Genomic DNA, 24,583 nt, shown 5'->3' with positions numbered 1-24,583 from the left:
AAGAGACTTAATTCATTTCTTCTACAAAACCTGAAATCAGAAACTGACCTTCATAGAAATTCTGTTTGTTCTTCCTTAATTTTTTATCTCCAATATAATTGGTAAAGAGCACCTTCTCTTCAATCATTTCTTCTGACCAGGAAGTCCCATCACTGTCCTCTTCTATTCTGCCTTCACTGGAACTTGGAGTTGGGAAAGTAATGCCGACATCGCGAGTGTGCTTTCTGGTACCGTTCACAATCTCCAGGCTACCTGAGGGAAAGATTACACAGGTGCACTGGGAGCGGCCCTGAGGCCGGGCTGACAGGTTATTCAGGCCAGGAAGTACTTTTCAGCTTCAAAAACATGCCTTGCTTGGTGAGGAATAATGAACAGAAGCAAGGTCAGATGATGAAAAAGGGAGAAAGAGAGGAAGATGGAGGATTAAAAAGTGAGGCTGGATTTTTCTCTTTTTTTAAAATATTCTTTTTTTTTTTATTTGAAAGGCAAGATTTATTAAAGAGATTTATTAAAGAGAGACAAAAAATTTTTTCCATCTGCTGGTTCACTCCCCAAATGACCACAGCAGCTGAAGCTGAGCTGATTCAATCCAAAGCCAGGAGCCAGGAGCTTCCTGCAAGTCTCCCATGTGCTATCAGGGTCCCAAGGCTTTGGGCCATCCTCTGCTGCTTTCCCAGGCCACAAGCAGGAGCTGGATGGGAAGTGGAGCAGGTGGGACACAAACTGACACCCATATGGGATGCTAGAACTTGCAGGGAGAGCATGAACCAGAGGAGTCACTGTGCCAGCCTCAAGAGGTTGGATTTCTAAGTCAGGGATGTTACACAGAAACTAGAATAAATAAAGACTCAAAGGGCTTCAGTTCTGATCCTATGGGAGGAAGAGAAGAACCACTTCAAGCTGTGTTTACAGTAAGGAAGAGGCAGGTAAGGATAACACTCAAGGGTGATGAAAAAAATCAAGAGGTGAAAAACTTATTTTTGTCTTAACTCAAAAGATACAGGAAGGCATAAACTGAAAAGCCCTCTCTTCTGTTCTTCATCTACTGTTTCATAATACTACAGAATTCCAGGAAATTATTTTTGTATGTTCAAGCAACTCTCCATCCTTTGTTTATTAAAAATACAAAATACACATAGGTGTGTACTGGATGCTATTATGTACCTTGATCCTTTTTTTAAATCAGTTTTTATCTTGGAGATCTTTCACTATTATCACAGAGAGAGCACCCTCATTCCATAGATGATTTCATTGCATGGATGTATGATTTAATCACAGTTACTGATGGACATCTAAGTTGAGTTTAATTTCCTGTTATAACAAACAATGCTTCAGTGGTTAATTTTAAACACCTGTCATTCAGCATGTATGTAATCACATCTAAGGCTAAAATTCCACATATGCACAGCATATTTGCAAGACGAACTGCAGAAGTACAAGTGTGGGGTCATGGTAATTTTGATAGAAACTACCAAGTTACCGTTCACAGAGGCTGTACCAAGTTATACTCCCACTATAAAATGAGGGTACTCATATTTATCCACACTCTTGTCCACAAACTGGGATTTCTGCCACTTTTATAGGTGGAAAATGACATCTGGGTACATAGGTAGTTTTATTTTTCCATGATGAGTAAGGTCAAGTATATGTTTAAGAATGCACTTAATCGCAATTGAAAACCTTGAATGTAAGTAATTTACCTGCTTGTATACCCTTGTTTGACATGTGGATATTTTTCTTGTTGCAAATGGTAGAGTTCGAGCTCAAGAAGGTGCTACCAGAAGATAAAACAGAATCGGAAGAAATCATCTGGTTTTCCTCCTGCAAAACAAAAGAGATCCTGTTGTTATCTCACTTAATTGCAGTTATCCACAGGATAACCAAACCCACAAGGTTCCAAAACACTTTTCTCATCAAATTCAGATTGTCAGGATTCAGCTGGAGAAAGCTTGCGAACAATGTGAGCCTGCTGTCACATATCAGACGGGCAACGCTGGTGTAGACGTGCCAACGCTGGTGTAGACGTGCCAACGCTGGTGTAGATGCAGTGTTAAGATGGGAAGACAAAAATTAGGAAGGGTATTTTCAAAGCTTGGAAATCTTTTTTTAAAATTATCATTATTTTGAATTAATTTATTTTTTATTGGAAAGTCAGATAGAGAAGAGGAGAGACAGAGAGGAAGATGTTCCATCCAATGATTCACCCCCAAGTGACTGCAATGGCCGGAGCTGAGCCAATCTGAAGACAAGAGCCAGGAATAACAACTTTCAGGTCTCCCATGTGGGTGCAGGCTTTGGGCCGTCCTCAACTGCTTTCCCAGGCCGCAAGCAGGGAGCTGGATGGGAAATGGAGCTGCCGGGATTAGAACCGGCGCCCATATGGGATCCCGGCACATTCAAGGCGAGGACTTTAGCCACTAGGCTACCACGCCAGGCCCTGCTTCGAAAATCTTGAAGGTGAACGCTAACCAAGCATCACCTTGAGCATTGTGAAAGGAACTTTGAATTGACATCTACAAGTAATTATTTAAAAGATTTATTTATTTGAAAGGCGGAGTTACAGAGAGAGAGAGAGAAGGAACATAAAAATAGTTATCTTCCATTCACTGGTTCCCTCCCCAAATCAGATCAGACTAAAGCCAGGAGCATGGAACTCCATTTAGATCTCCAGTGTGGGTGAAAGGGACCCATGGGCATAGGCCATCTGCGGCTGCTTCCCCAGGCACATTAGCCAAGAGCTGGATCGGAAGTCAAACACAGCAGGACCAGCATTGTAGTTCAACAGGTTGATGTTCCACCTTGAAGCACTGGCATCCCACATGAATGCTGGTTCATAACCCGGCAGCTCTACTTCCCATCCAGCTCCCTGCCTGTGGCCTGGGAAAGCAGCAGAAGATGGCCCAAAGACGTAGGACCCTGCACTTGTGTGGGAGACCCAAAAGAAGCTCCTGGCTCCTGATCTGTTCAGCCCCAGCCATTGTGACCATTTGGGAAATGAACCAGCAGATGGAGATCTTTTTCTCTTTCTGTAAATTTTTCAAATATAAATAAATCTTAAAAAAGAAGAGGAAGAAGTAGAACAGCCAGAGCTCTAACTGGTATCCAAATTGGATGCTGGCATCACAGTCTGAGGCTAAAACCACTATGCCACAAGGCTGGCCCCAGATACCTGCATGTAATTTTGACATGAGATAAAGCTGGAGATAGTTAAAGTGATGTGCTACAAGAGTACTCCCCAGTAAGAGCAGAACAGGCACTTGACACAAGACAAGCAGCAAAGAGCTGCAGGCTCAACAGGATGTCCTGAACGGGGAAGTACAGCAAAGAGCGTCACGGAGTTCAAAGTAGGATTATGTTCAAAGTAGAGCAGCAAAAGGCAGGTCAGGAATTGTTGCTGATGGTGGGATACTGGTAGACGACAAAGCTTAGCAAAATATAGTTGAACAAACAATATGAAAAAGTATTTTTTGAAAGTAGTCATCAAAAAAACTTAGGGTGAGTAGGGGAACCTCCGGGGGGGGGGGCAGATCTGCTCACCCATCTTCTGAGTAAATGCCACATGGCTTTCCACTTAACCAAGCTTGTGAGAGGTGAATCAAAGCTCAGATCAGACGCCCAGGCTCCCTTGAGCTAGATAAACCATATTTCAAGGTCCCCAGGAAACGTGCAGCAGAATCTTAGAGAGGAGGAGCTATGTTAGACATCTGGGACAGAAAATATTTTGCAAAGAGGGAAGCTTCGCAAAATGGTGGGACTGACAGTGATGGCCTGCAAAATTTAGTTATCAATGTGGTCATTTGCAAGCGTCTAGGGCTTAGCAAACTTCAGCCGTTTTTCAGAGCAAGCCATGCCAGGTTAACCGTTTTCTCAGTAGACAAGATCAAATGACAAAATTCTAATGAAAGGAATGTGTGTGTAGTATGGTATCCCCAGATTTGAACAAAAAAGGCAAAATATTGGGTGCCATTTTTAAGAAAAGAATGAAGTCCTATGGGTTGAGTGACACATTTGTAGACCCATAACTGGCTGAACCAACTTTATCCAGCAAGTATTCACTAGGCACATGCTCTGTGGCAGTCACAGGGTTGGATTCTGATTCTCTCTGAACATACAATGTAGCAGCATCTTGAAGCTATTGAAAGCAAACTAACTTCCCCATAATGCATATCTGGGGTGGGGCGCAGGGGCAAAGTGGATAAGACCTAAATGGTTGCCAGGATCCAAGATAATGACTGGAATGCTGGACCAAATCAGATGCTTAGGAGAGACAACTCTGAAGGCCTACACATCACACAAGAGAAATGGCAATAGCTTTGATGTTGATGTAAGAGGAAAAACTCTGGGTATGGAGCCCAAAGACCTAGGCTGGCCTCAGATCTTCCCTTTACCATCTGTCTCCACTTGAGCAGATTACAACCTCTTCACGCCAGACTCCCCATCTAGAAAAGGGAACAAAAGCCTCATTTCTCAAGTTATCCAAGTTTTAGAAATAATAAAATATTTATATATCCAGCTGAAAAGAAAGCTAGAATAGATCTAGCAGAGCATTATGACACTGAAAAACAAAACAAATAAAACAAATAAAACCAACGGAGCAGGCATGTGGCCGGGCAGCTTGGGACGCTGAATTCCCCTTTCAGATCATCAGGGTCTGAGTCCTGGTTCTGTTTCCGGTTCCAGCTTCCTGATCATGAGTGTCCTGGGAAGCAGCAGATGATGGCTCAAGGACATGGGTCCTTACCACAGAGCCCTGGACCGAGTTCTTGGCTTCAGCCTGGCTTAGCCCTAGCTGTTGTGGGCACCTGGGGCTGGGGCCAGATGAAGATCTCTTCTAGCTTTCAAATAAACGAAGTTTATCTGCCTTTCAAGTAAACAAAGTACGCAAAGAAGAGAAATGACACTGGGGTGAGTGTGACTGTTGGGTAACATAGGATGTCTTCTCTGTAACTGTGAGAGAGAAGGCACTCTAGAGGAATTGAAAAAGGGCTGCCTTGTAACAGATATGTTCAAGTCTAACAAACAAATTGAGTTGCTGTTTTCGTGTGTATGACAAGGGGTGGAAATATATGTAGGCATTAGCTTTGTTATGTAAATAGATTTCTGAAAGTGTTGTGGACTAAGTTGGGCCCGATATTCCTTTTCTATATCTTGCCTCTTACCTGGAGAAGCATGCTAAGCACAGGCACAAATATGACAAAGTGATAATGTTTATTTTAAAAGGTGAGGGGAACAGGAGCTCTCTGAACTTCTGGTTCAGGGTACTGCCTGATTCATGAGCCATTTCCTTGCCTGAATTATCTCAGCTATTAAAAAAAAAATGGAGGGCCCAGCAGCGTGGCCTAGCGGCTAAAGTCCTCGCCTTGAACGCCCCGGGATCCCATATGGGCGCCGGTTCTAGTCCCGGCAGCTCCACTTCCCATCCAGCTCCCTGCTTGTGGCCTGGGAAAGCAGTCGAGGACGGCCCAATGCATTGGGACACTGCACCCACGTGGGAGACCCGGAAGAGGTTCCTGGTTCCCGGCTTCGGATCAGCGCGCATCGGCCATTGCGGCTCACTTGGGGAGTGAATCATCGGATGGAAGATCTTCCTCTCTGTGTCTCCTCTCTGTATATCTGACTTTGTAATAAAATAAATAAATTTTCAAAAAAAAAAAATAAAAGGTGAGGAAATCACACAGACACATACACACACACACACACACACAGACACAGAGACACACGGGCCATGTTCAGGGATGAAGTGGGCCAGGAAGAAAAAGCGTCAGAGAGGGGTGTTTTCTACTCGCTTTGACGGCAGCCCTGGGTCTACAGGACATTCCCCTCATCTCCGGTAAGGGGAGGTAGCCCCTGGGGAGAAGCCATTTAACTGACACGTGGGCGGACAGGATAACATAACTGAAGGAAAGTGTCAGTGGCTTCTAGCTCACCACCCTAAGATAGCCATGGTCCTATCCCAGATCGAAAGACTCTAGATTGGAAAGGGAAACAACTGTTTTTATTTGTAGATTACATGATCCTCTTCATAGAGAATACCAAACATTCCACAAAGAAGTGCTATAATGAGTAAGCTTGGCTAGGTTCCAGAATAGATGATTTCAAAAAATTATATTTCTAATTCTAGCAATGATTAATAAAAGAATAAAGGAACAATCCCATTTACAACAGCAGTAAGAAAAGTAAGATATTTAGAAAAAAGTAAACAACAGATGTGCAAGGTTTCACAGTGGAAGCCACAAAACATGAGTAGATAAAGGGGCTATTTATATGCTGAGACACAGCACCTGCATGGATGGGAAGACTTGACACTGTTAGGATGGCAGGGCGCAAATCTTATCAAAATCTCAAAGTATATTTAAGGAAATTTACAAGATGACACAAATGGAAACATATGACAAGAGCCAAAAATTAAAGAGGAACAGAGAGTATGCAGGTCTCCCGATTTTAAAGTTTTCTACAAATCTACAGTAATGAAGATATTATGGAGTTGGTATAGCACAGATACAGACATGACATACCTAATAGAACAGAACTGAGTCCTTAGAAATAAATTCCTTATGGGGCCAACCGATTTTCATAAAAAATGACAAAAGTGAACAAATGATGCTGGGACAACTGTCTGGCCATATGCAAAAAACAGAGTTTGATAACAACTGCATACAAAAAAGGAATAGATAATGGATCATAACATACATATTTCTTATATAAAGTGTATATATAGAAAGGAAGACCTCTATCCTCTCTCTGTAAAATCGGTCTTATAATAACTGAACTAAAAAAAAAATTAGGAGGAAGTCTATATGACTTTGGTTAGGCAGAGAATTCTCAAATATCACACCAAAGCACAACCTAGTAAGAAAAATAATTTAAAGATATTTATTTCTATCGGAAAGGCAGATAAACAGACAAGGAGATACAAAGAGAAAGATCTTCTGTCCACTGGTTCACTCCCCAAGGGACTGCAACGGCTGAAGCTGAGCCAATCCGAAGCCAGGAGCCAGGAACTTCTGCCAGGTCTCCCACACAGGTGCAGGATCCCAAGGCATCCTTGACTGCTTTCCCAGGCCACAAGCAGGGAGCCAGATGGGAAGTGGAATGACTGGGTCTAGAACCAGCGCCCACATGGGATCCTGGTGCATGCAAGGTGAGGACTTTAGGCACTAAGCTACTGCACCAGACCAAAGAAAAATAATTTAAGCTACACTTCACCAGTAAGACCATTGTACTCCAAAGACATTTTAAAAATAAGAAGCTACAGACTTAGAGAAATCAGTAAACCACACTTTTGCAATCAAAATAAAACCTGCTAGTAAGATAATTAAAAATTTTAAATTGACGTCTAGACGTTTCACCAAATAAGGTATGAGTAGCCAAAAAGCACATGAAAAAATGTTCATCATTATCAGATAAATGCAAATCAAAATGGTGAGATTGGCAGCAATAACTGTTGATCAAAACCACTTGAGCCAGACCCTCGGAGCATGCCCCACATCAAGGACCTGGCGTGGGTGGGAGACTGGGTGGAGCTTCTCCCTTAATATCCCCCTTTGCCCCAGGTACATGAAGGAAACAATGTAGAAGCAATAGTCTTACCCACTTTCCTGAAGCCCTTGAACCTTTTTAACTAACAATTATCAAAACTATAATAAAAAAATCGAAAAAAAAAATCACAATGAGCTACCACTTCACACCCACTAGGCTGACTGTAACTAAAATATGGGCAATAAGGTCTGGGCGCAATAGCCTAGCAGCTAAAGTCCTCGCCTTGAATGCACTGGGATCCCACATGGGCGCTGGTTCTACTCCCGGAGGCCCTGCTTCCCATCCAACTCCCTGCTTGTGGCCTGGGAAAGCAGTCCAGGACGGCCCAAAGCTTTGGAACCCTGTACCCACGTGAGAGACCCGAAGAAGCTCCTGGCTTCGGATTGGCTCAGCTCCAGCCGTTGCGGCCACTTCGGGAGTGAACCATTGGATAGAACATCTTCCTCTCTGTCTCTTCTCCTCTCTGTATATCTGCCTTTCCACTAAAAATAATAAATCTTTAAAAAGATGGGCAATAACATCGACAAAGATGTGGAAAAATGGGAACACTCATACATTGCAGGTGAGAATATAAGGACAGCTACTCTGGCAATTTCTTAAAAACTTTAAACAAAATTTCCCATATGGCCCAGGAATTTCGTGCTTAGATTTTGAAGTCTGCCAAACACTAAACAAAGCTTGGTACATCAGTGTAACAAAATAATATTCAGCAATAAAAATGAACTGCTAATACAGACTTTAACATGAATTAACTTTAACATGAATTAATCATATATTTTATGATTCTACTGATACATCCTAAAGAGGCAGAAGGCACGGGTTGCCTGGGTTTGGGAATACAGAGTGACTGCAAACAGGAATAGAAAAGACATTCCTTATCAAATGCTGCTTTATGTATTTTTCCTACTATGTGATTATATTATCAATTTAGGAAATAAGAACAAAGCCAAAACTTTGGGGGAAGGTGTGGTGATAAACATTCCACAAGCTCAACAGGTAAAGATCATGTGTGAAGGCAGACTAATGTTCCAGCCAAAGGGGGAAAGTTACCACACCTGAAGCATGACACACTCCCTAACAGCATGTTAAAAAGCATCAACAAACCTTAACCCAGGACAGTTGCCCAAAAGAGGCCTGGGACCTATAGTCATGTGGTTCACAAAAGAAGACCTGAGAGAGAATACTCTGGGAAGGATGTAGAAGCCAGTGGGGAAGACTAGATCAATTTCCCATGCCCAAAGATAGCAGTTTCATAGTCACAATGCAAGTGACTTTTGGAACTTCGTTAAAACCTTTGCTTACTGGAGCCTTGGACAAATGCAAAGGGTGCTCTGAGCGGGGAGGGAGCTCTGAGGCTGAGGCTGGGGTGTTCTTCCATGCAGATTAGCAGAAAGGTCCATGGGATAGGTGGGGGCAGGAACACTGGCCTCCTGGGTCTCTTCCAAGCTTGGGACTGTAAGTCTCCTGCCCTTCCAAAGCCCACCACCAGCCAGAGGGCAAACAGTTAACATTTATCCTGGACTAAATGGGTTTCAGTGTGTTTCCACTGGGATATCAAATTCCTATTCTTGGAAGTAATATACACTTTAAAAAGGGCTAACATCAAGGAGAAAATAATTTTAAAAAATTTATTTACTTTTATTGAAAAGCCAGATACACATAGAGATGGAGAGATAGGAAGATCTTTCATCTACTGGTTCACTCCCCAAGTAGCTGCAACTACTGAGGCTGATCTGAAGTCAGGAGTCTCTTCCAGGTCCCCCATGCGGGTGCAGGGTCCCAAGGTTTTGGGCCGTCTTCAACTGCTTTCCCAGGTCACAAGCAAGGAGCTGGATGCCAGAATTAGAACTGGTGTCCATATGGGATCTAGGCGCATGCAAGGCAAGGACTTTAGCCTCTAGGATAATTGTGCTGGGCCCAAGAAATACATTTTTAAACACAAAATATATTTGGTCTTCTAGGATGGTGAAAATAAAAAGGACAGACCAAAACAAGTACTTACTGGGAAGTAAAGAAATTGTACCCCTTATCTATTGCTTCTGGGGATGTAAAATGGTACAGGGGTTTCGGAAAATACTCTGGTCATTTTTCAAATCATTAAACATGGAGATTGAATAATATACCCAAGAGAAATGAAAACACAGCCTTCCACAAAAATACGTTTATAGTAGTTTGTTCACAATAGGTAGTAAACAAAGTGGTGGAAAAAAACCCCAAACTGATAAATGTGGTATTTTTATACAATGAATTTAACGTGGCCATAAAAAAGAACAGATATATGCTAGAAGGTGGAAGAATCTTGAAATCAATGTTAAGATGACCATCACAAAAAATCAGGTAGTATATGATTTCATCTATATGAAAGGTCAGGCAAGCTGGCAGGGACAGTAATTAGTGGGTGCCTGCAGGTAGGGTCATGGTGGAAACCTGGGGAAATGACAGCTGACTAAAATCAACAGACATTGATTTTTTGGGGGGATGAATGTTGAATTTTAATAAAATTAGATTAGGGTGATGGCTGCACAGTTTTATGAACATATTAAAGACCAATAAACTAAATAAATATTATATGTACTGTCAGAGCTATACATATACATGTTTCCTCATACAAATGGAAATAAGTGGATTATGAAATCTGCAGCAAAAAACCTTCTTGAGTTCTATGGCTCATTATCTCCAAAGCTACTGAATCAGGGATTGGAAAAAAAAAAAAACCAGGGCGTGACATGATAGTGCAATGGCTAATTGCTCACCTTGTAAGCACTGGGATCCATTTGGGTGCTGGTTCATGTCCCAGCTGCTCCACTTCCCAGCTCCCTGCTTATGGCCTGGGAAAGCAGTGGAGGATGGCCCAAAGTCTTGGGAGCCTGCACCCATTTGGGAGACCCAGAAGAGGCTACTGGCTTTGGATCAGCCCAGCTCCGGCCATGTGGTCATTTAAGGAGTGAACCAGCAGACGGAAGACCTTTGTCTCTACATGGATCTGATCTGCCTTTCCAATAAAAATAAATCTTAAAACACACACAAACATCAAAACAATGCAAAGTGATTAACAGTGCTGCTTTCACAAAATGAACAGCCACTTCCAACAAAAAATGTGACTACTGGTCATTGTGGGTGTGACAGAGTTACACTAAGCTGGGGTCAAGTATATTGAAATGTCAGAAGTATGCAATCACATCATGTGACATTGATTTTCACCCAAATTCATATCAAATAATCACCGAGCATACCCTGCACTTGGGTCTGACAATCTGTGTTGAGGACCTGCTGTGGAATAAATTTTTTTCCCGAACTCATTTATTGTGGTAAGCTACAACAGTGCATTCTTCTTATTCAACAGGAGAGTCTGGCATCTCCTCCAGCGACCTCAGCATTCCTTGGGGCCTGCGTATTACTTACTCAATTCTCTGCAGTGGGACTTGGACATACAGATTTAAGTGACAAGTTAACTGACATCAGCTTCCTTGGTTTAAACTCTTTGTTGCACACTGTCTGGGAAAGAGATGTCCATGGCTCGTGCTTCTGTTTTAATTTCTATTATTTTAACAGCAAACAGTCACCTGCTGATGCCTTATTCCATACCAGGAAAATAAACCTATTAAATTTTTCATACTTTTAAATATAATTAAAATGTAGGTAAGATTTATTCCCTTATTTAGGCATCAGAATATTATTGGACTCAGAAATAAAAGCTTCTCAAACTATTTTGAGGTCAAGACCGAGCTTAGGAAAACAAATCCATCATAGGAAAAAAGTCACGTTTTCTCATAAATGACCACACATGGCTATTTTTCATCTAGGAACAGCACTGATCACTGCTGCTGGCCTCCAGCTAGATCGGAACCTGCTGAAAGATATTTTCCAGAGGAGTGAATTTATGCTAACTCACCTTAAGTTTAGTCCAGAGATAAACACTGATAAGACAGAATCAAAATTAGAAATGTAGTCTATGACACAGTCTCTTCCAGTGAAAAGCTGCAGCTGGTGGTATGGCACAGGGAATTAAGCTGCAGCCCACAGTACAAGCATCTCATAGGATTTTAGATTCCTGCTGCTGCACTTCCATCCAGCTACCTGCTTATGGCCTGGGAAAGCAATGGAAGATGGTTCTAGTCCTTGGGTCCCTTCACCCTGGCTCCTGGCCCTGGCCATGCCTTTAAGGCCATTTGGGGATGGCAGGTTATATCTTCTCTTTTCTCTCTGTAAATCTGCCATCTGAAAATAAACCTTAAAAAAAAGAACAAAAAAAGAACCAATACTTTAAAGTCACCAGTTAACCAACGGGAAAAACCAGGTTGACATATAATCATGAAATCTCAGAGAATGGAAGAGTTAGATAACAGGGGTCCTACGGGCTTTTATCATCAGATGAGAATTATGGCCTGCAAGCAGCCCAAGCTCCTTTTTCTCTGTATTTCCCCCAGACGTCTTTTCTCTTGCTGTAATATCTCTAGGCATTATGGTCACTCTTACATGGGTGACTCCAATGTCTTCATCACACTTATTGGATACTCATGAGGTCTGACAGACCCAGCTTGTGAGAATATTTTTATTTGGACTTTTTAAGCAACATCAAATTTAATAAATAAAACTTCTTCATATTTTAGTATTAGTTTCCTCTTCAGAGTTTTCCACTTTAATAAGGTACCCAAATATAATTTCATTTGTATTGCTTTGAAATTTCAAAAGTGAATTGGCAAATCTAATAGGTGAGAATTCAGTTTAACAAAAGAATATTAGATTTTTCTAATAATGAATGGTATCTTCTTATTTAAAAATCTGCTGACCATTAGCCAGCCCTTTGGAATAAAATTACATTTTTGCACAAAACATACATTCCACTACCTCCTGGTCCTCAAAATAATATTATAGAGAAAACCAAGAATCTTTGATTATGAGGCTGGGAAAATCTAAGCATAGCATGAAACAAAGCAATAAAGAAGTTGAGTGCATAGCCATATTACTGTAATATTCATACGATAAGTTAAGTGCTTAAGAATCAATGGCGGAAAAACTGTCAGGGAAAAATGGACAAAGGGTATTTAAAGTAACTCCTACAATAAGAAATGTAAATGATAAATCAATATGCAGGTAAAGCAGAAGCAAATATGAACAAGGGTCAGCGCTGTAGTAAGAAGCAGCCTGCACCAAAAGATCTTCCTCTCTGTATCTCCTCCTCTCTGTATATATGCCTTTCCAATAAAAAAAAAATCTTAAAAATACACATATTTCTCTCTAAATACAGACATATCTTCATCCTGTATAGTTTCACTATCTTAAATTTCAATTTGTAGTGCTTCAGTAACCCAGAAGTGATTTAGAATGAGACCTGGTTTTTTAAATTTTCTTGAACTTAATCTAAAATTCATAGTTAAATTCTGCTTCAGCTGAGTGCTCTTCCTTGTTGACATTTAGATAACAAAACATAAAATAGTTATACTCTCTGTTAACCTAGCATGTCACGGGTTCAGTTGGAAACCCCAATTTGAATACTTGAGTTTTAGAACTTAGATGTGAAAATAATTGTCAGGTTTAAATCTTTGTCAGAGTTAACATTAGAGCTGAGCACTTTAGTTCAAGACCATGGTCTCGATTTATCAGTTTAAGTTAACTCCTTTAAAGCTCAAATGTTGAAATAATTAAATTCAATGAACACCATGGGACACATGAGACTTTTTGGACTGCATAAAATGGTGATCTAGGTTAGCAATGTTAAGGCACAGAAACCATAGCAATATCTCCATGAGATTATTCTTCTGAAATTACGGAGTAGGGACTGGGAGACTCAAAGCAAGTTGTGTACTTAAAAAAAAAAAAAAAAATCAAAACCTATCTTTCTATGTCATAGAAACTAGTGCTTCTTACCTTTTGGCAAAATTAAAGTTACTTGAAGAGAAGTGGAAACAGGAAGTTACATGCACAGCAGGTGTAAATATAGATTGAAAAGCAATTTGGTACTAGTATAAATTCAAGTGCACACTCACACGTATATACACACAAATACACTGGATAAAACTGGTCTTGAAAATACAAAACTTAGTGGGGAAAAAGATTATTTTTGTATAAACTAAAAATTACTATTATGGGCCCTGGTTCTAACTCTGGTAGACCGTTTCCTATCCGGCTCCCTGCTTGTGGCCTGGGAAAGCAGTTGAGGATGGCCCAAAGCCTTGGGATCCTGCATCCATGTGGGAGACCTGGAAGAAGCTCCTGGCTTCTGGCTTTGGATCAATTCAGCTCTGGCTATTGGCGATCACTTGGGGATTGAGTCATCGGACAGAAGATCTTCCTCTGTCTCTCCTCTTCACTGTATGTCTGACTTTCCAATAAAAAAATCTTTAAAATGTATACACATACAAAATAAAAATGTCTAAGAATATAAACCAAAGGATTTACAGACAGACCAGTTGCCTTTGGGAAGTTAGGAATAATGAAGCCATCTGGAGATGCAGTTTTATAAAAGGGAAACCATGAAAAGCAGGTATTGGCACAGCAGTTGGTAAGTTGCTGCTTGGGATGCCCACACTCTATATTGCAAAGCACTTGCTTAGAATTCTGGCTGCTCGCTCCTGGTCCATCTTACTGCTAATGTGTACCCTGGAGGACAGCTGACGTTGCGCCAAGTTCTTGGGTCTCTGCCACTCATACTCAACAGATTGTTCCAGGCTTCTGGCTTTGGCCTAGCCCAGCCCTGGCTGTTGTGACTATTTGGTGAGTGAACCAGCATACGGAAGATCTCTCTGGCTCTCTGCCTTTCAAATAAAACAAAAGTAAATTTTAAAAACTATAAAAGAGGCCGCTTAACCTTTTGCAGCTACAGTTAAAATATTTTATCTTGGCATAGGAACTGCATGTTAATATTTCTCAAATACTGTTCTGCTTCTAGAAGGATTCATTATATCTAGATTAGAGGTTCAAAATGATCTTGTAGGCAGAAAATAGAAATCAATAGCAAGGGATCACCTTCTCTAATAACTAACATTTTATATTTGTTTAAGTAGGTTGGCCTATTTTACCGTATTATTGTCAAATAAAAATAACTTTTATGGCTCATTAGAAAATATGTTCTTGGGGCTAACACAGTGGTGCAGAAGGTTAAGTTACTACCCAGGACACCAGCAATCCATATGAGCACTGGTTTGAGTTCCAGCTGCTCAGCTAATGTGCCTTGCAAAAATACTAAAACAGTAAAGTATAAAAGAGAAATCAATAATGATTTTAGGATATTCTGTTAATATTTAATTAATTTGTATGTACATACACACATACTATATTTTGGGATTATAATATGTATAAGTAGCTTTGTATCTTTCTTTTTCCTCAACATACAAAAAAATTTATCCTTACAAGGTGTTGCCATTAACTATAATTTCTCTTCATTGTGTCATAGAGACTGAGTGAAATCCTGGTGAGGAGTGCATTTGGAGATTTCCACATCCCCTGTGTAGTGCCTGGGTAGTGCTTCCTATTACTGAGAACTCTGGGAGGCAGCAGGTAACAATTCGAGTACTTGGGTTCCTGCAACTCAGAGAGGATCCCTAAATTGAGTTCTGGGCTCCTGGCTTTGGCCTGGTCAAGCCCTTGTTGTGGGGCATTTGGGGAGTGAACTAGCAGAGACATGATGCCTCTCTCTGCCTTTCAAATAAACAAAATGTATAAAAGGAACATTAGTGGACATTTAATGATGTATTAATGAAGCTCCCATTGTATCATCTTACAGAGGACTCTCTGGTTGGTGGGTACCTTGTGTTTATCTGTCCAGTTGCTGGACACATGGGGAAATTTAAGAAGAGGTCAAACACAAAAAAATCTTCATAATCTTTTCTCTTTTGGTAATGACAATGAAAAACTCTCTTCCATCAGAACATAACTAGAAACAAAGAAAAGAGATGGGAAGAGTGAGGAGAAGAACAAGAAAATCCACAGAGAAAGCCTAGGGATTCACGCATAAAAGCACAGAAGGAAGGGAGGAGGAGGAATAAGGGGAACGGAGCAGGGGGAGCAAGAACAAGACAGAACAGAGGCGGGGGCATGCGGCGTGTGAGTGCTCTTCCGTGGGTGAGCAGAGAAAGGACACACAGAGTGCGAGGATGCAGCAGTGGGGGAGCAGAGGGCACGAAGTGCAGAGACTGAGGGAGCAGGCAGAGGGCAGAGACAGGCCCTGCAGGTGAGTCCAGGAGGTGTGGCCAGCTCCTGTGGGATGCTGGCGTCCCGGACACTAACCCTTCGCACAAGGTCAGCTCTAAGAATACATTTTTAAATAAGCCATAAATGTTATTTTTGCCTGACATCACTCAGCAGCTGTCAGGTTGTTATTCTATTATATTCATTGATTTTTAGGCCCTCAAATGCACAACAGTTATTAACTATGATAACTAAATATAAATGTATTTATTTATTATTATTTATTTACTAAGTATATAAAATATATTTATGAAGATAGCTGGACTAAACACAAGATAGGAAGTTTGAAAAAGAATATAAACAGTACACACACACACACATACACACACACTAAAAAACACATGTTAAAGAAATGTGAACCAGCATAGATACCATATTTCTGACCCACCAGACTAGCAAATTTAATAAGGATGCTATTGGTAAGTACAGACCAAGGTGAACAAAGGATTAGTTTGCCCTTTCAGGATGACAATTTAGCTGCATGGATAACAGATTTCGAATCCATATACCTGGTAACCCAGAAATTCCATGTTTAGAAATGTATCTAAGGAAAGAGAAAATACATAATGACGCAGTAAGTTTAGTTTTCAAAGTGTAATGATAAAGAGAATGACTAATAGTTTAAACATCTTTCACTAGAGAACTATACTAATAATATATTTATACATATAGTATATATCTTACATATATAGCCATTAACAATGACTCTATAAAGATCTGTATCTGATACTGAAAGACGTCTAATAGGTTAAGCCAAAAGTTCAAGGTAACACACTTGTCTGACCGCATTTTTTTCTAAAGCAAAACATATGGATTAAAATTAAAAACCTGGCAAAAAGAAAAAAAAAAATTAAAAACCTGGGGCCCAGTGCAGTGCCTAGTGGCTAAAGTCCTCGCCTGAATGCATCACGATACCATATGGGGGCCAGTTATAATCCTGGAGGCCCTGCTTCCTAACCAGCTCCCTGCCTGTGGCCTAGAAAGGCAGTCAAGGACAGCCAAAAGCCTTGGGACCCTGCAGCCATCGTGGGAGATGCTGGGCCCTTACAATCCCTTTTTCTATGTTGTGTTCAATTAACTAGTATTTTGTTGAGGGTTTTATATCTGCATTTGTAAGAGATATTGATTTATAGTTTTCTCACCTTTTTCTACTATTGGAATCAAAGTAATACTGGCTTTTAAAGATGTATCCACTAAAATACTTGCATTCAGGATATCTATAAGCCTTAGTATAACTCAATAATAACAGGATAAATAACCCAAATTTAAAATGAATACAGGGACTGGGTATTTGGTGGCAATGGTTGAGCCACCCTCTGGAATGCCTGCATGCCACACTAGAATGCCTGGATTCAAGCTGGTCCACCTTTTCCTGTTAAAGCACACCCTCACGTAGCTGGGTTACTGCCACTCATGTGGAGACCTGATTACCAGGCATATGGGGAGTGAATGACAGGCAGTAGTTCTGTCTTATATGCATGCATGTGCACACACACACACACAAATGAACACAGAATTTGAAAAAAAAAAAAAACAGCGAACAAAGCAAGCACGGGATCTGAACCAAACCTTCTCCAAAAGACACACACAAATGATCAATAGGCACAAAAGGGTTAAACGTTATTAGCCATTACTAATACATATATGTGTTCAATGCAGCACTATTCACAATAGCCAAGAAGTGGAAGAAATCCAAACACCTGTCAATCAATGAGTAGGCAGACAAAATGCATACACATGAAATGTTCAGATTTCAAAAGAAATTCTGTCACATACCATAACATGGATGAACCTTTAGGTCATTAAGCTAAGTGATAGTCACATAAAAACAAACGCTGTATGATTCTGCCTACATATCTAAATTCATGAAGACAAAGTAGAGTAGTAGTTAGCAGGAGCCAGAGAAAGGGAGAAACGCTACTGTTCAATGAGGACAGAGTTTCAGATTTCCAAGATGAAAAAGCTGTAAAAGTATTGGTAAAAATAATATAAAAAATTTTACACACTTGGAGCAGGATATATGCTTAGAAAAGATCCAAGAAGACCACAGATTTCACCACTGGCTGATCCTAAAGTTCAGCGAGGGCAGCAAAACAGACAAGGCAGACTGGCTAACGATAGCAAGGCAAAGCATGGGAGGGTTCCAACACAAAAAAACTCTGCAAAATCCTGTGCAATGGGTAAAGCTGCTGTCTACAGTGCCAGAATCCCATGTGGGCACTGGTTCAGGTCCCAGCTACTAAGCTTCTGATACAGCTCCCTGCTAAAACTAATGAGAAAGCAGTAGAAGATGGCTCAAGTTCTTGGGTTCTTACATCCACATGGGTGACTTCAATGAAGTTCCTGACTCTTAGCTGTGGCCTAGCTCAACCCCAGCTGGTGTGGCCATGTGGGGAGCGAAGCAGCAGATAGTACATTTTACTCCTTGTTTTACTTCTGCCCTTCAGATAAACAAATAAACCTTTAAAAAAATCTGTTAAGAAAATGGTTAAATTAACAACACTGCAGGGCATAAGACCAACATTACAAATTTGTTATGTCTTCACACACCAGTAGTAAATAATTCAAAAATGAAATTAAGAAAGTAACTGCACTTAAAATAGTATAAATACAACAAAATACTTACTAAGACTCCATGGAATCTCAACGAACCCTGAATACCCAAAGAAACAATCTTCAGAACAAATTCAGAAGTATCAAACTTCCTGCTTTCAAAACTCATTACAAATATACAGTAAATCATACAAATATACAGTAAATCATACTGGCATACAGACATACAAATAGAATGGAATAGAAATCCTAAATACAGATTGTCATATATATACGGTCAAACAATTTTGACAGAGGAAAAGGAGAATCTTTTAGAAATAGTATAGGAAAAAGTGGATAAATAACATTCAAAAAGATAAAGGTGGTGATTATATCACACCACATATAAAAATTAATCTAAAATGGTTCAGATTTAAATGTAAAAGGTAAAATTATAACAAAATTCCTAGAGAAAGCCTAGATATAACAGCAAAAGCACAGACAATAAAACTACATATAAACAGTACAAACTTTTATATATATCTAAAGACACAAGGAACAGAGTAGTTAGCAAGATGCAACCTAAGTCAGACACAGAACACATCTAAAATTCCTACAACTAAACTGAGAAACAAAAACAAAATGAGAAACAACCAGCCAAATTTACAAGTTAAATGACTTGAAAACACTTTTCTAGAGGATGTATGCAAACATTTGACATATCTGATCATTAGGGAAATTTAAGTCAAAACCCTGATGGGAGAGCGCCTCAAAGCTACTAGAATCAGGCTAAGTGTTGGCTGGAGCCTGACAAAACTGGAACTCTTGCACACTATTAACATGACTATGAACTTGGGCAGCCACAAAGGAACAACTTGGTGGTTTCTTACCAAGTTTAACCCAGAATTAACATATCCAACATCTTTGTTACTAGCTATTCCAACAGAATATGAATATCCTACATCAGCTCTAGTCACAATAGTCAAAAAGTGCAAAGAACTAAAAATCAATCAATGGTTGAATAAAATGTAGAGTAAAAAATGGAATGGAATGTTACATTAACCATAAGAAACCAATAAAGTGGGTCTGGGGTAATGGCTAGATTGATTAGTCTTCCACCTCCAAGCACCTAGATCCTATATGGGCACCAGTTCATGTTCCAGCTGCTCCATTTCCCATCCAGCTCCCACTTGTGGCCTAGGAAGGCAGTTAGAGGATGGCCCAAAAGAAGAAGCTCCTGACTTCAGTTTAGTTTAGCTCCAGATGATACAGTCACTGGGGAGTGAACCAGTGGATGAAAGATCTTTCTCAGTCTCTCCTCCCTGTAAACTTGATCTGCCTTTCCAATGAAACGAAATACTTTTAAAAAGCAACAAAGTACTGCTAAATGCTGTAGCATTAGTGAAGTAAAAGAAGCCTCCTGTGAAAGACATACAATGTTTGACTCCATGTAAGCTTGAAATAACCGGAATAGGCATATCCACAGAGAAGAGGCTGCTGAAAAGGGAGAACAGGGGGTCACCACTCAATAGATATGGGGCTTCCACATGGAGGGATGGAAACTTTTTGGAATTAGCTAGTAGTGAGAATGGTGGCAAAACACTAAGTGTATTCAATGCTACTGAACTGTTTAATTTAAAATGGTTTTAACTGTTCAGCTGACAGTCTACCTACCTGATCTCTTTCTCTACCTCTTATATCCATGTCATCCTTAATGCTTCATTTTTAAAAACCCTATTTTATAAAAATGTAACCATTATCATTTATACCTCCTGACCAGCAGTCTCAGATTGTTGATCATACAATCTGCTGACAAAGTATTTCTGAGGACAAGCAGTCAAAATAGATAGTTATTTGTAAGTTTTATCTCTACTATCCTCTTGTGTTATAAAACATACACAAAAATATAAAGTTCTACAGGTTGAATATTTTTCTTTTACTTTTTGTGATGGTATACTTTCAATTTACTTCATATTCACAAACTTAAGCCTCTACTAAATAAAGAATTCAACGGGGGCCCACTGCAGTATCCTAGAGGCTAGAGTCCTCGCTTTGCACACACCGGGATCCCATATGGGTGCCAGTTCATATCCCAGCTGCTCTACATCCCTTCCAGCTCCCTGCCTGTGGCTGGGGAAAGCAGTGGAAGACAGCCCAAGGTGTTGGGACCGCAACTGTGCCTGTGTGGGAGACCCAGAAAAAGCCCCTGGTTTTGGATTGGCTCAGCTCCAACCTTTGCAGCCATTTGTGGAGTGAACCAGAGAATGGAGGATCTTTTACTCTGTATCTTCTTCTCTTTGTATATCTGCCTTTCCAATAAAAACAAATAAATCTTCAAAAAAAGTAGTTAAGTAGGAAGACCACTATTCCTCAGGAGTATAGACAAGAGCTATAAAAATAATGCAATCTCAGGATGTCAAGTTCACTCACTGCCATGACACGTTTTTATGTATTAGTTATCATAGTTTTTATGTGTTAGTTATCATAAACACTAACTTTAATATTTTTCTTTCCATACTTAAGGGAACCATTTTGCAAGCATCCCTTGTTGGATAGCACTTCTTTAGCTATAATGCTCAAGAAGTATGTATTTGCTGACTCCTTGAGATCTGCCATTAACTCCTTAGTCTAGAAACTTACAGACTGTTACAGAATCTACTGTAAGGGACTGGCACAGTGGCATAGTAGGCTAAGACTCTGCCTGCAGTGCCAGCATTCCACATGGGTGCTGATTTATGTCCTGGCTGCTCCACATCCAATCAGGCACCCTGCTAAAGGTCTGGAAAAGCAGCAGACAGTTCAAAGCCTTGGGATCCTGCACCCACGTGGGAGATCTGAAAGAAGCTCCTGGCTCCAGCTTGGAACTGGCCCAGCTCCAGCCATTGTGGCCATTTGGGGAGTGAACCAGTAGATGGAAGATCTCTTTCTGCAATTCTGCCTTTCAAGTAAACAAAACAAATCAATCAAACAAACAAAAAGAATTGATTGTAAGGATATTGTGGAGGGTACTGTTACACCATAGCACCACCTTTATGAAAACAGATGAGAGAAATTTCTCTTAGGTCTTTGTACCACAAATATCTGTAATGCTTTTGAAAATCTGAATTGTTTTATATTATAGTTAATGTAACTGAATACAAAATTCTAGTCATATCAAATACTAAAAACCACACAGCCACATTTGTAGCTTAATTCTAGCAAACATACCCAAGAAGTATACGAGGATGTATCTCCCCCGGCTTTAGCTTATCTTTCATCATTCATCTTCCTCATTTACTATTTTACAGTGCTATGGGTCACCCAGCTTCAGTTTCTCTATCATCCCAGTTCTTCATTTACTTAAAAAGATTACACTGTATTATTTCTGTGTGTATGTATGGGTTGCGTGTTTAAAGATAACTCAAATATTTCCTGAAAGACAGGGAGAAATGAGGTGTAAAACACCAAGAAACCAGACAATATTGTGCAGAAGAGAGACCATTCTGAACTTGAACCCCTTCTAGGCCAGGAGTCTACTTTGCCGATTCTGAAGCATCTAGCAGGAAAACCCTTCATGCAAAGGGTAACTGGCAAATGAGTGAGGATGGAAAAAACGACAACTCACAATAGCACCGTACTACACTTTCTCACTCTTTTCAAGTTGGTATGAAATAATATAGTGAGGAAAGGGCAAGCGGCTTTTTTTCACCTGTGCGCAAAGATTAACTAAAAAGTCCATGAAAAAGGCAGTCACATTGCCAGATGGAATTTGTAGCCATGTACCTGGATGCGTTTCCTTCTCGTGTGCTCAGAAGTCATTTGGGGATGACCAAAATTCAGTATCTTCTTGTTGTGCTTACACCGCTTCTCAAGGTATCTTCTCTGCTGGTTGGTGATGCTACTGTATAGTTTAATTCTCCTTGGTGACAAACACACTCTTTCATGGCCAAAAGCCTGGATCAAACGGGCTGTGTCAATGGTGGAAATAGAACTACTCCTTTCACGCAAAGTTACCTCTCTATCTGTTTGGGTCAGTATGTCCGAATCCACAGAAGCGGTGGTCGAAAGAATGTTGGTGGTAGTATCTGTGAGCAGCTCACTTTCTTCTGAGGGTCTAGACTCCGAAGAAGTGTTGGTGATGTAATTCAAACCTGCCTGTTTTCTCAGAATGTACTTGTCAAATTTAATCTGCTCAATTTTAATCTGATTGGGCCTCCCGGCGTGATGAGAAAGCACCTTGCCTTTTTTAAGATCTATGTTTTTATGTCTAAGATCTCCTTGGCTTTTACACCGCTTCTTCTTCTGAAGTTTGCTCTTCTGCTGCTGTGGTTTGCCACTCCACCCCCTGAGGTCCGGTTCCCCTCTGCTACCACCTAGTGTGCTTTCAGAGGCCTGCAGAGAATGTGTGATGGGATTCTGAAGAAGTTTAGTCAAACGGTCCAGTCGTTCCACCAGAGACAGCTCTTTCTTTTCAACACACTCAGGCAGTTTCTGTTGCTTTTGTAGCTCCTGATACTTGTTCCAGAGTTCATTCAGGTTTGTAGTGCACTGGGTGCTCACCTCTTGGGTGGCCTTATGGTCCCTTTTCGGGTCTGTAATTAGTCTGCTGCTTTTTAGATAATCTCTAGCCTGACTTTTAGTAGCATGTATCACTTCTTTGTTTCCCAGATTCAAATTGATGCTGAGGCTCTTTAAAATTCTCGTATAATCAGTCGTACTCTTGTCCACACTTTGAAACGGAGGAGCAATTGTGTGTTCTCTATGTTTTTCTGAATGATGCTGGAAGAAATCTTTCCGAGAGTGCTGCACAAAAACACTCCTTCCCACAGACTCATGACAGAAGTCCTGATCATTTGGCAGGTGCACTGGATGATGAAAGTAAAACTTGGCTGACCTGAAGACAGAATGCGTAGTATTTTCAAATTCCGACTGATCTGCAGATTCTAAGAATGAAGAACAAAAAAGGATTTTGAAAGAATTGTTTTGAGAAACTGTGCTGAGTTTTATAGATGCAAAATAAAGCACAAGTTTACGAAAGTTTTCAGAAAATTCTCTGCCCGCACAAGAGATCTGTGCATTATAATGAGCTGCCAGACTAGAATGGTGTTTTGAGACTCTTAATCTAAACACCAAGATTCTGGGCTGGATCCTGCCACTGACCAGTAGTGTAACCACAAGGAGGGCATGCTACACTTCCAGGACTGCAAGATGGGCTGCTCACATGTATTCACTACTAGTCATTGTAATCCTGAGATCCTGAACCCGCATGAGAGACCTGGAAGGAGCTCCTGGATTCAGAAAGGCTCAGCTCTGGCCACTGAGGCCACTTGGGAGTGAACCAGTGACTAGAAGATCTTTCTGTCTCTCCTTCTCCTTGTAAATCTCCTTTTTCTTTTTCTTCTTCTTCTTTTTTTTTTTTTTAAAGATTTATTATTATTGGAAAGCCAGATATACAGAGAGGAGGAGAGACAGAGAGGAAGATCTTCCATCTGATGTTTCACTCCCCAAGTGAGCCGCAACGGGCCGGTGCGCGCCAATCTGAAGCCGGGAACCAGGAACCTCTTCCGGGTCTCCCACGCCGGTGCAGGGTCCCAAAGGTTTGGGCCGTCCTCGGCTGCTTTCCCAGGCCACAAGCAGGGAGCTGGATGGGAAGTGGAGCTGCCGGGATTAGAACCGGCGCCCATATGGGATCCCGGGGCGTTCAAGGCGAGGACTTTAGCCACTAGGCCATGCTGCCGGGCCCGTAAATCTCCTTTCTCAAGAAAAATAAATTACTCTTAGAAAATAGTTTGTTCGGGAGAGGTTCCTGGCTCCTGGCATCGGATCGGCGCGCACCGGTCCGTTGCGGCTCACTTGGGGAGTGAAAACATCGGATGGAAGATCTTCCTCTCTGTCTCTCCTCCTCTCTGTATATCCGGCTTTCCAATAATAATAATAAAATCTTTAAAAAAAAAGTTTGTTCATTTCATTAATGACACAGTAAAATTATATACACACATACACACATATAAATTGTAAACTGTACTAAGGGTGGACAAAATGAGGTGACAAAAAGCAATTTTCTTTACATTCCAAAATTATCATATTTGAAATATTGTTTCAAATTTATGATTATCACTGTATATTTTTATTTTAAAGATGGGAAATGAGGGCCCAGCACGGTAGCCTAGCAGCCAAAGTCCTCACCATGCACATGCCAGGATCCCATATGGGCACCAGTTCTAATCCCAGCAACCCTACTTCCCATCCAGCTCCCTGCTTGTGGTCTGAGAGAGCAGTCAAGGATGGCCCAAAGCCTTGGGACCCTGCACCTGTGTGGGAGACTTAGAAGAGACTCTGGGCTCCT

At 40.8% G+C, this 24,583-nt stretch overlaps 1 protein-coding gene across 4 annotated transcripts in view; it reads right to left on the bottom strand.

Moving 5' to 3' along the window:
- ALMS1 (ALMS1 centrosome and basal body associated protein) overlaps window positions 1-24,583 on the bottom strand; it is a 93,701-nt gene that overhangs the window by 4,631 nt on the left and 64,487 nt on the right. For 3 of the 4 annotated variants that reach the window (XM_058667974.1, XM_058667976.1, XM_058667975.1), the window contains 3 exons: window positions 22,021-23,180; window positions 1,701-1,821; window positions 49-252 (listed from right to left, as the gene is read on the bottom strand). In XM_058667974.1, the coding sequence (XP_058523957.1) occupies window positions 49-252; window positions 1,701-1,821; window positions 22,021-23,180 (1,485 nt within the window). Of the gene's footprint in view, window positions 1-48; window positions 253-1,700; window positions 1,822-16,235; window positions 16,271-22,020; window positions 23,181-24,583 lie in introns of those variants that run through there. The other variant, XM_058667977.1, reaches the window with a different exon arrangement.

Source organism: Ochotona princeps, chromosome 8, assembly GCF_030435755.1.
Source record: "Ochotona princeps isolate mOchPri1 chromosome 8, mOchPri1.hap1, whole genome shotgun sequence".
NCBI classification, from domain to species: Eukaryota; Metazoa; Chordata; class Mammalia; order Lagomorpha; family Ochotonidae; genus Ochotona; species Ochotona princeps.
The sequence above is the reverse complement of the archived record's forward strand: the minus strand, read 5'-3'. Positions and strand labels throughout refer to the sequence as shown.